General features: G+C 35.5%; 1 protein-coding gene across 7 annotated transcripts in view; it reads left to right on the top strand.

The window, feature by feature from the left end:
* BRD10 (bromodomain containing 10) overlaps nt 1–12209 on the top strand; it is a 109567-nt gene that overhangs the window by 18166 nt on the left and 79192 nt on the right. For 6 of the 7 annotated variants that reach the window (XR_002126475.1, XM_019664736.1, XM_019664737.1 and 3 more), the window contains exon 2: nt 10177–10377. The exons of the other annotated variant lie outside the window; for it this stretch is intronic. Coding sequence is in view for 5 of the 6 variants with exons in the window: in XM_019664736.1 (XP_019520281.1) it covers nt 10177–10377 (201 nt within the window). In the remaining variant the exon portion in view is untranslated. The remainder of the gene's footprint in view (nt 1–10176; nt 10378–12209) is intronic. 7 annotated transcript variants of the gene reach the window in all.

Consider the following 12209-nt stretch of genomic DNA (forward strand, 5'->3'; position numbering starts at 1 on the left):
TGTGTGTGTGTGTGTGTGTGTGTGTGTGTGTGTATCACAGAACTCATGATTAATTTTCCAGTGTAGAGCAAGGAATAGAAATAGCCTGTTTTGACTGCCTTTAATACACAAAAGCCCAGCAGAAAGTTTGAAATTATATTTTATTTATCATAATTTTAGTAATAGCTAATGTTTATTAAGTGCCACTCTGTCATTCTGATGCTTCACCTACATTAAATTATTTAATCCCCACAGTAACTCTTGAGGTAATTATTGATTTACATAACCTGTTTTACAAATGAAGAAACAAGGCACAAAAGATTAATAAACTTGTTAGTGGCAGGAACTGGATTTGAATCCAAACTGATTCCAGAGCTCAGGTACCTAATCACTGTGCTATGATGCTTATGAATAAGAATTGAGAGAAAGGAGCTTTTCTACCTGAGAGAGAGGCTGTGGGGAGAGGATATAAAAGATTTCAAGGAGGAGGGAGCATTTAGATATCTGTGGTAGTAGAATTGACAACATTTGCAATATAAATTATTAAAATTATGCATATAAAATATAACTTATAAAATCTAAAGGAAGTAGTTGAAGTGTAACTATACTGTACATGGACTTTGTTTAGCAATCCAGTGATTAGTGTTTGTTTTATTACTAGTTTATTTTTAAAAATAATGTGTATATCTGATGGCAAAGATTAAACAGTACAAAAGGTAATACAATAAAAAAAAAAATCTCCTTTTACCAGTCTCATGGTCCCCTACTATTAAGAGACTAGTACTATTAGTTTCTTGTATTCAATAGCCATTTTAAATTTTAACATGTTCAAAACTGAACTTCTGGTTTGTTGTTTAATTTTGCTTTTCTAAGCTTATTCTTACCTTCTGAGATGACTCCACTGTCTACCAAGTTGCTCTGGGCAAAAAACTAGCTTTCTTCATTGATTCTCCCTTTTCACTTACTTCCCATATTAAGCATATGAACCAGTTCCTAGCTTTCTTCCTCTAAATGGTATTTTAAATCTTATCCATTTCTATCCATTGTCACCACTTAAGTACAAAATTATTGTCATCTCTTGTCTGGAATACCTCTGTAGTATCCTGACTTGTTTTCCTGCTTCTGCTTTTTCCTCCTAGAGTCCCATTTTCAGTAGCCAGAGGGAATTTTTTAAAATGTACATTAAAAGAAGTCAGTACCCTGCTTAAAGCACGTTAGTGGTACTTCAGCTATAGTAAGAAGTTTGGCTTACTGTTCTTTACATACCTGCCAAGCCATTTTAAACCTGAGGGCCTTTATACAATTATTCTTCCTTTTATCTATTGTAGAACACTCTATTTCCAAAGTTCGTTTGTTTGTTTTTGTCATGGCTGGCTCCTCCTCTTGTCAGTTCTTAAGATAAGTTATTCCTTTTTTTAGAGTTTTATTTTTTAATTTTTTATTGGGGAACAGCCATGATCATTGGTTACACATTGTTTTCATGCTACAATGGCATAGTTGACTCTACTTTTAGGGAGGGCGCAGCGCACAGTGGTCGGGGATCGAAACGGCAACCATGATGCTATCAGCACCATGCTTTAACCAACTGAGCTAACTGGTCACCCCCAGATAAGTTATTCTTGACTATCTTTCACAGAACTTATAATATCTAACTTATAGTTAGTACTTATGTATATTCATATTTGTTTGCTTTTTGTGTATTATTAGCATGTAAGCTTAGTGAGGACAGGAATCTCACCTATAAGTGTTGATGCCAACACCTAGCCTACTGCCTGTAAGTACTTAATTTTGAATGAAGGAATAAGTGAATGAATGAACAAATGAATAGATCTGTCTGGAATTTGTTTTAGTCAAGGAGTGAAGTTGAAATCCAGCTTTACTTTTTTTTCCTCATGTCCACCCAGTTGTCACAGCATCACTTTTCTTTATTGCTTTTATTTACCATTTTTATCATACATTAAATTCCTGGTGTGTTTGGATCTATTTTTGTACTCTCTCCACTATGCTGTTGGTATATCTATTCATCTTCCTGTATTAAACTTCTTTATTACTGTAACTTTAAAATCTATTTTAATATTTGGTAGACTGAGTCCTCTGTCAAATGATTTTTCTTTTTCTGAATTTTTCATAAATTAAATTTTTATGTATTTTTCCATAAGATACTTTGTAATAGTATAGTGTATTTTTTAATAATATACTTTTTAATTGTACAGTGGAGTCTGTATTTACATCATCTATGTTTTGGTCTGTTGGTATACAAAATATGCAAGAGAACAATAGAAATTACTGGTTTGTGGGGAATAAAAATGATATTCTTCCCATTCCATGGACATCATAATAGCGGCTTGCCACATCCTCCTAAGTTCAATTATGTCTTCAGCTCCTGCAGGGTCCCTACATCTCTTTGTTAGGACCTGTTATTTTAGGGAGGCAAGGACAGGAATTGCCCTAGCTGTCCTGTTTTTCCTCTTCTGCCAGTGTCTCAATCTGAAAATGTCCTGTATTTATAATCTTCTACTTTAAAGCTCCATCTATACTTGGCAGATAGTTAGAGGAGTTGGCCAAGAACAGGAAGCTAAGGTATCTACCTGCCCACTTTGCAGACTTGTCACAAGTCTTAGCATTTTCTGTGGAACATGAACGTAATTAGACTATGAGAGTGGGTGACCTAAGAAGCCTTCTGTTCTGCCTGTACTGAGAACTCCTGATTCTGTATGATGAGGAACAAATGTGGTAGTAAGATATTCAGCAGAGCAGCCTAATTTATTAAAAATGCTTATCAAAGTTGTTGAGATTGTTAAGGCACTTTTCAAATACCATTTACATTTATCTTTGTGCCTTCCTTAGAAAAACAAAATCAAGAAATGGAAATTTATTCTAAGCAAAATGTCGTGTTTTTTTTTAATTAATTACGATGGTCTTCAGTTGTTCTTTGGGGAATTAAGTCATTTATTTGGTACCATGTCAGATATGAACAAAGGCCTTGAAAAGTTTTAACTTATGCAGTTCTTTGCAATTAATTCCTTATTAAAATTGCCCTCTTGAATTTTACTAATGAATATCTTCTTTTTTTCTTTAAGATTTTTTATTGGGGAATTGGGAGAAGGGGAACAGACAAGTTGCTATCCTTTTGTTCTTCAGTCTAGTTGTGGAAGACGTTGCTTCACTGGCCCAAGTTGGCACCATCATTGCGCTCTTCCTGGGCGAAGCAGATCAGTCGCCGGCTTCTGGACGGCCGCTCATGCTGGCTGCTGGCTACACACGGTAGCCCATGGCAACCCATCTACCATGGTCGGCGACTCATGGCAGCCCAGCTCCAGGTTGAGCTGTTGTTCAGCATCTTAGCTGTAGGGGGCAGTGTCAATGGCCCTCATATGTGGGATCCAAACCGGGGCCCTCTGGCATCCCAAGCCAGCTCTTAACCAACTTGGCTGGCCCGTGAATATCTTCTTTTTTTGTTGTTGTTGTTGTTGTTGTTTTTTTGTTTTTTTTAGCTGAGCCATCCTGCTACCTGTTGGCAGCTCAGCGGCTGCTCAGCTCGGGCTGGACTCGAACCGCTGTTGCTCAGAGCTCAAACTCTTGAGCGAGCTCTTAACCAACTGAGCCACTCGGCCAGCCTCCCGTGAATATCTTCTTAATCCTTGGCTTTTACTTCTTCCTTTTTCCATTTATCTGGAAAATTAAATTGTTTAGATCACTTAGTACTTAAAACTTTTCCCCTTTGCCTTCTGTTGTGGTAGTTCTTAAACGATTTCTTATTTTTTGAGTCTTCCTCCTCTTTGACTGTGTTTTCCCTTCTAACTGGATAATCCCTAAAGTTATGCCTTTAGGTCTTACCTCCCTGTATTTATTTCTCTGTAGAGAGATGATTTATTTTTAATTAAGACTTAATCACTAAGACTCTCAAATCAATATCTTGAGGCTTTCCTTTTATTTTAGTTTCATATTTCAGTCCATAGAACTTTTCCAGTTTGTTATACAGGTATTATCTCAAAATGTGAAAAACTAAGTACGTATTTCTAACCCAGATCTCCTTCCCAATTTTCCTGTTTTTCTTTTCAATTTTCACATCTTTTTCCCAGTGGTATCACTATTGTTTCAATCTGAACATATCAAAGTCATCTTTGATTTTTGTACTTGTCATTCAGTATATACAAACTGTCATTATGTTCATTGCTGAATCCCTGTCGCTCAGTAAATTTTGAATGAATTTGAATATGTTTTTCTTAATTAGTATTTCTTTTCCTTTCTTTTCTACTGATCCAAAACTGTTCTTCTACAATGTTCAGTTCAAGTTCTTGACAAAAGACAAAAGAGAATTTAAAAACATCATTTACATTTCATAACTAGGAGATCATTTGTGAAGACAGGTTTCAGTAGAGGAGATGCATGCAAAATGCCAGATTGAGGTATAAATGAAAGGTGACATGGACCAGCAGTTTAGATGTGACTATCTTCAAAGGGGAATGGTTTGTTAATATAAACTTGGTTGTGTTTATATGCTAAAGACAATTAGCAGGTCCATGTTGAAGGTGCTGAAGATAATTAATGAAATACACAAATTCTGAAAATCTATAGTGGATTAGTTTTTGATAAGAGGATGGGAGATGCATTTTTCACAGCAACTTAAAGTTGTGTTCAGATAATTTTGTTTGGATTCAGATAATTTTGTTTTTAGAGAAGCATTAAGTTAATTGAGCTCTTAAAAACTACCATTTTCTCTATGAAGTAAGTGGTGGGCAAAGTCAACTGCTAAGTGATGATGGGTTGTGGGGTGAAGCTTTTAAATACGGCATTTGAAATTACTGTTATGGAGAACCAATGAGGGAGTTGACTTCCTTCAAAGGAGTCATCTTAGGCAGGGTTGAGCCCAGTGTAGGTTACAGTTAGACAACTGATTACAAGGTAGTGAGTTTTTCCTACAGTGCTTAATAGTGGAGGTATTGGATGAGATGCAGGAGAGAGGTTGGGTGCCTGAGCCAGAAAGATAATTGGTTAAGGGAGATAAGAGAAGAGGTTAGTCATGTACTCATATGATGGTACCAGCTAGTTTATCTATATGAATAACTGAAAGAGGCTGAATTATGTTAGAGCAAATGAAGGAATCAAACAAGGAATCGGAGGTCTGGATGAAGATGAGTTAAAAATGCAGGGGGAATAAGAGTAACAACTGGGAGAATACAAGGTAAAGAGGATCAAGTAGGAAATAAGTTTAATAGTCTGTGATAAATGCTTTTTTTTGTAGGTATGCAGATTTCTTTTTTCCAAAAACTTTTTTGGGTATCCAATATATAGCTGCAGATAAGAGCAGGTGTCTACAAACTTTAATGACCTGGCTTCTAAGCAGAAAATTTTTAATATGTACCCCCAATGTATGTATATTTATTTATAAATCAATCACATATAGATACTCATGTACTATTATGTTTTATATATTATAAAACATTAAACTAGGTACTTAAAATATGAGTAAGCGTATTTTAAAGTAATTTTAAAATACTAATTTACAAAAAGTTTTAGTGAGGGCTTGTGATATTTCATTAGTTTTGAAAATCTTGGTTTAATACTTGGCTGTTAGACCTATTTGAAAGGCATGTTTTAAGTTAGGTTTATTTTGGTACTTGGTTTTAATGACTTGTAGTTCTCAGTTCATAAAGGTACATAAATTCAAGTGGAAAAAGGGCATTGCAGGTCAGGCTGACTACATCATGATTCTTATCTATCAAACATAAACTTTTTGTTGAAATCTATAAGCAAAAGTTCTGTCTTTCCTAATTTCAGTTAGTTGTTGAAAACTAATATTAAGATTATGCTACACTGCATAATCTTCATTTGCCCTTTCAAATCCATTCTTCAGCCTTGAGCACTGTGCTCTGTGCCCCAGGAGGCTGATTTCTAAGGACTGCATCAACTGGTCTGCCTTGTCCTGTGGCTTCTGGGTGGAGTCAGTCATTTGGAGTCACTGACAGGAGGACAGAGAGGTAGGGATATTTATTCACAGCTTCTCTGCTAGACTGCAGGTTGTCAGTAAGTGCTCAGTTGTGTAATGCTCTTCTACAATCAGAGCTCTCTTAGTTCCAGTGACTTGCCTCCCCTTCCTCTATTGGGCCAACAGTGATGGTAGCTCCTTGGCTAGCCCAGGAGTGCTTCACATTCCCTTTATAGTTTTCCTTAACTTTGCTTGTACATTCATAAATAGCCTCTTCATTAACCCTCCATCAGGCGCAACTGATCTCACAGATTCATTGCACACAAATTTTCAGATATCTAACAGTTAACTTAAATATCATGACTCATTGCTTCCATATCTTCCCCCTCTACCATAACCTATCACTAGTCGTGTTTGTGACTTAATACAGTAAAGACATATTTCATATTTGAAAATTTGTGTGCAATGAATCTGTGAGATCAGTTGCACCCAACGGAGGGTTAAACATCACTTCCTTTTTCGTATGCTCTCTTTCTTGCCAGCACCCTGAAGGCTATAGTTGTATTTTAATATTTTTTAAATAAATGGATTTTAAAAAGTGATTGAAATATTTAGAATATTTTAAAGCAGACTAGATTATTCTGTCTCCAAGTTTTAGTTGTACAGATACAGTTTTTGTAAGTGACACATTTACATTGTTTTGATAACAACAACAAAATCACATAATGGTGGAAAACTTGCCAAACATCTTTCTCTAGTAGGGAGCCAGTGTTAGTCCACATGTTAACCATAAGTAAAGCTTACGATCAGTTCACTTCCTTCTTAATACTTATTTAATAATTTCAAACAGAACTGAGCCTCTGAATTCTGATATTTGGAATGTATTAACAACACAGAAAAGACCGTTCATGCTTTGTGAGGAAAAAAAAAGAAAAGAAAGGATAACTATAAAACTCAGTGAGTCAACCATAATTATTGCTTAGCTTTTACTTACAGGCAGCAATCTGTTATTTTCAAACTACTATCAGACTGATTTCATGAAATAATTTTCCTAATAGGCGGGAAAAAACTTGAATTTTTAGAAATGGAGAGTTATTTTAGTGTATTATTTGATCATTGGTTAATTGTCTGATAATTCTTGTTTTAAGGTGAGACTTACTGCATTTTATTCCCCAATAAATGAAACTCAAGTAGTTAGTAACAGATGTTTATGCAGGATTTTTTACTGTGGACAAAATCAATGACTGGAATTTTCAATTTTAATTATGAATGTAAATTTAAAATGAAAATAAATAGCTTGGCTTGTCTCTGTCTAAATACTGTGTGTACACACACAAACACACACACACACACACACACACACACACACACACACACACACACGAGGCTCTGAAAATAATAGCCATTAAAACAAAGTCCATATCATTTTGGAGCTTTCATTCTTGTGGGGAGATTTAATTAATTTGATTATCAAATAAATAGATAATTATATAATTCAATGTAGTGATAAGTAATATGAGGAAAAAAGAAACTAGGGTAAGGGAATAGAGAGTAACGGGATCCTATACCAGTTATGATAGTCAGGGACATCCTCTCAGATATGCTAGCATTTGAACAGAGATTTGAATGAAGTGATAGTTCCAAGCCATACAAAAATCTGGGGGAAGAAGGCCTCCCTAAAGGAAGACCAGTTGCAAAGTATTGGGTTGGCGGAAAAGTCATGACGTATTCTTTCTACGTTTTTCGTTGCAAAAATGCGTCATGACTTTTCTGACAACCCAACAGTTGTTGGTGTTACTGAGAATAACAAGGACACTTTTGTTGCCAGGACACAAAGAGCTAAGGGCAGAGCGGTAGAAAATGAAGTCTAGAAAGATAGATGAAGACTGTATCACATTAGGTCTTGTAGTCCATCAGAACTTTGGATTATATTTCATAATAAGTAGACTGGAAGGCTTCGGAGGAAACAGAGCAGGGAATGACATGATCTGATTACCTTATGAAAGGATGCCTGGGTCACTGCATGAAGAATAGACTGTAGAGAGATCAGAGTAGAAGCCAGGAACCTGTCATAAAGAGATTGCAGTAATCTAGAGGAGAATTTGAACTCATATATGTACACAAGCACACATACTACTTGGTGCAATATGTATATTTATACACATATTTGTATATAATCCCTTTTGGGTTAAAATATATACAGCAATACCTTGGTTTGCAAACATAATTCATTCCAGAAACAAACTATTCGTATTGCAAGACATAGCTCGTTTACCATGTTAAAATGTATTAGAAATGTTTGCTGGTTTTGCAGAACACTCGCAAACCGCGTTACTCGCAATCTAAGGTTTTACTGTATTTTGTTCAGAAACTTCTTTTTTACATTCAGCAGTATAATATGGACGTCTTTTAAATGAGTACATATCAATCTTCCTAATTTATTTTAATGGGTAGATGCTGTTTCATGTCGGTACATTACCTTATTTAATCTGTCTCATATCAAAGGACATTTGTTTCCACGTTGTTCTTTTTAAATAACAAACACTGTGTGTGTGTGTGTGTGTGTGTGTGTGTGTGTGTGTGTGTGTGTGTGTGTGTTATTGCTCCATGTTGTGGAGATGTGTCTAATAGGGTAAATTCTTAGGCGCATGATGGGTAAAAGGATATGTGCAAGTTAAATCTTTTTTTTTTTTTAAGATCTTATTGGGGAATTGGGGGAGGGGAACAGACAAGTTGCTGTCCTTTTGATCTTCAGTCTAGCTGTGGTGGATGTTGCTTCACAGGCCATGTTGTTGTTATCATACCGCTCTTCCTGGCTGAGGCATATCCGTAGCCGGCCACTGGACGGCAGCTCTTGGCAGCTCACGCCAGCTGCCGGCCACTCACGGTAGCTTATGGCAGCCCACTGCAGCCTACTCTGTCGCCGGCGACTCACGGCAGCCCAGCTCCAAGTCGAGCTGTTGTTTACCATCTTAGCTGTAGAAGGCGCAGCGTCACTGGCCCTCATGTGAGATCCGAACCAGGGCCCTGCTGCCCAGAGCTGGCATCCCAGGCCAGCTCTTAACCACTGCGCCACTCAGCCGGCCCCTACAGGGTCAACTTTTAATTTGTATGGATTCTTATCCAGTACATTGAATGCTTACTTTGAGTATTGACTTGATTTTGCCATTGTAGAAACAACAACACATACAAAACCTTTAGAGGCTCTGACATATTTTACAAATATAGAAGAACGGATGTTTTCCCTGATACTTTTTACTATTAACACAGATAACAAATTCAGAAGTTAGTTTTTGCTCTAGACTTAAAAACTTTATAAAGTTTAATGTAATGTTTCTTTTTTCAACGTACATGGTTTTAGTCAGTTATTTCAAACTCACTTAAGGGTATTTATGCTTACACCTTAAAATTCTATATTTTAATGCTTCATTTATATATATATATATTTTTTAATGTTTTTTAAATTTTATTGGGGTGACATTGGTTAGTAAAATTATGTAGATTTCAAGTGTACAATGCTATAATACATTATATGTATATTGCATTATGTGTTCATCACTCAAAGTCAAGTCTTATCTGTCATCACATATTTGACCTCCTTTACCCTCTTCCACCTCCCTTTCCCTCTGGTAACTACCATACTGTTGTCTGTGTTTATGAGTTTTTGTTTGTTTGTCTTGTTTGTTTCTTTCAGTTTTATATACCACATATGAGTAAAGTCATATGGTTCTTGACTTTTTTCCATCTGACTTATTTCACTTAGCATAGTATTCTCAAGATCCATCTATGTTGTCGCAAATGGCAGTATTTCATCTTTTCTTTTGACTGAATAGTATTCCATTGAATATATGTACACATGTTTATAATTCCTTCAGTGTTTATGTATCATAAATTTTCTGTCCCCAAATCTTTTTATATTATTGTACATTTTCACATGATAGATAGTATGAAATATATTAAGAGATGTGAAGATAAGCTACATTTAATTTTGCAAACGGTAGACTTTTTTTCCATTAAAGAGGTAGTGCTTTAATCCTTAATTTTAATGCTTCAGTTTTATTTTTTTTTAAATGTTGGGAAGGGACTATCACTCAGACTGATTTTATAACATGAAAATTAGAAAATATGTAAGCAGGGTAAAAATCTGGAGCATCGCTAAGTAAGGTTAATGTAGTTAGCAAAAGGGATTCGTCTTAAGATGCTGGTTAAGGGGGTTTATTGCTTACCCAGAAGGTTTGACCTTGTGAATTGACTTATTCTTCTCCAAGGCACTTGAGAGAAAAGACAACGATAGCAGTTACATCTAGAGGCTATTATGGATTGGAGGATGAGAAGGGAACTGCATGTACTTCAACAAGGCGTCGGTCAACAACTCGAAGTTTGGCAGGCTTGACAAGTGGAGTTTTTGAATCTATAATGGTTCAAGTTTTGAGACAGGAAGAACAGCTGAGAGCAAAAGAAGAAAAAAGGTAAATGTTAAAAAAAAATTAAGTTCATGTTGTTCAAATTTCTAGGAACTACTTTCCAAAGAGTAGCTGTGTAACTTTTGTGTGCCCGTATCAAATCTCTGGGCCCATTTTAGTAGTGTTCCAAAATGCCTTGTTACCTAAGTATGAATTTATAATGAAATATCACAATGAATTTGTTTAAAAATACAGTTTTAAACCAAAGTATTTTGAAGCAATACAAAAATATTCTTTATAAAAGATTTCAGAATGTTTTCTAGATTTCTAGATTTTCTTTCAAATGATTAGTTTTAAGTTAGAGGAGTTGAATATAGATTTGCATAGCTTTAGAATAGACTCACAGATCTTTAAAATTAGGAGAAACTCCATAGATTATATAATTTAAAATGACACATAGGCTCACCTCTGCGAGTTCCTCCATTGATATTAATTTCCTGGATAATTATGCTTACTCTGGGCTCATCAGGAAAGAATGTTTGCTCAATTAGTGTTACCTTCTAGGGTCTGGAAGCATAGATTGATGGTACTTAAATAACAATTTACTTATAACAAAAAAGAGACTAGGGACCAAACAGGTAAGTGAGTACTCAAAAAAGACTGGTGATTTTTATACTAAATCAAATCTCAAATTATGTTAGGAGTGCTTGCTGATGTAATAGGGAACTTCTAATGTTACTAAAAGGCGATTTGTAATATATTGTTGCTCCTCTCACAGTAATAAATGTATTATTGGGTTGTCGGAAAAGTTAATGCATTTTTGCAATGAAAAGCATACAAAAAATATGTCATGATTTTTCCGACAACCCAATAGCTTGCTTTGATATTTATAGGATTAACACTTAACCTTGAGACTTTCTACCACCATACTTTTTATAATTGGGAACCCACTATAAAATACTTTTTTCCTTGTACAGAGCCTCATAGAACTACTTGTGCTATAGCAAAGGGGGTTGTATGGAAAGGAATAAAGATTAATCTGGTAATAGTGTGTGATAGATTGGAATGGTGAGAAATTAAACAAAAGGAAGGCTTGTTGGAAGAAGGCTGTAGTAGTCTAGGTAGGCTTCTACTATTGGTGTCCAGAAATATAGAGAGGTCAGATTGTTCCAGGAACAATCAATAGGACTTAGTACCTTCCTTGATATAGGGGGAACAAGGAAGACACAAAGATGAGTCAGGGTGTAGTTGTAATAATATTGATAGTAGCAATAAGAAGAAGATTAAAAAAAAAAGATTGGTTAACTTTTATCGAGCATGACTATTTGCCAGGTTTAGCTCTTAAGCATCTTATATATATTCAACATTTTTTTGAGGCACAGAGAGGTTAAACTTGACCAAGGTCAGGCAATTTTTGAGTGGTGGTTAAGATTTGAACACCGGCAGCTTGGCTCTAGAACTTGTGCTCTTAAGCAATATGCTATTCTTGTAACTTGTAAGATGATGGAACCAGAAAGGAACATAGAAGAACTTGAGTCTCTGGTGTGGGGATATCAGTGAACTCTAGTTTTTAATAATTTGTTTGAAGTGATGAGACAACATTTAAGCACCCAAGAAGAAATGGCTAATAGGAAAGTAGAAATATGACTGCATCTTTTTCTTTTCTCCAATTTTACATATATTTTTGTATGTCCATAAGTGAATAAGACATGGGGGGAAATCTTTCATTAAATGTCTTAGCAACTATGATAATGTAATGCGGTAATATGAATTAAGTCCTCTTTTTTTTTTTTTAATTGGGGAATTGGGGGATGGGGAACAGACAAGTTGCTGTCCTTTTGTTCTTCAGTCTAGTTGTGGAGGACGTTGCTTCACTGGCCCAAGTTGGCACCATCATT

The sequence above is a fragment of the Hipposideros armiger genome, unplaced genomic scaffold (genome assembly GCF_001890085.2).
Source record: "Hipposideros armiger isolate ML-2016 unplaced genomic scaffold, ASM189008v1 scaffold_429, whole genome shotgun sequence".
Taxonomy (NCBI): domain Eukaryota; kingdom Metazoa; phylum Chordata; class Mammalia; order Chiroptera; family Hipposideridae; genus Hipposideros; species Hipposideros armiger.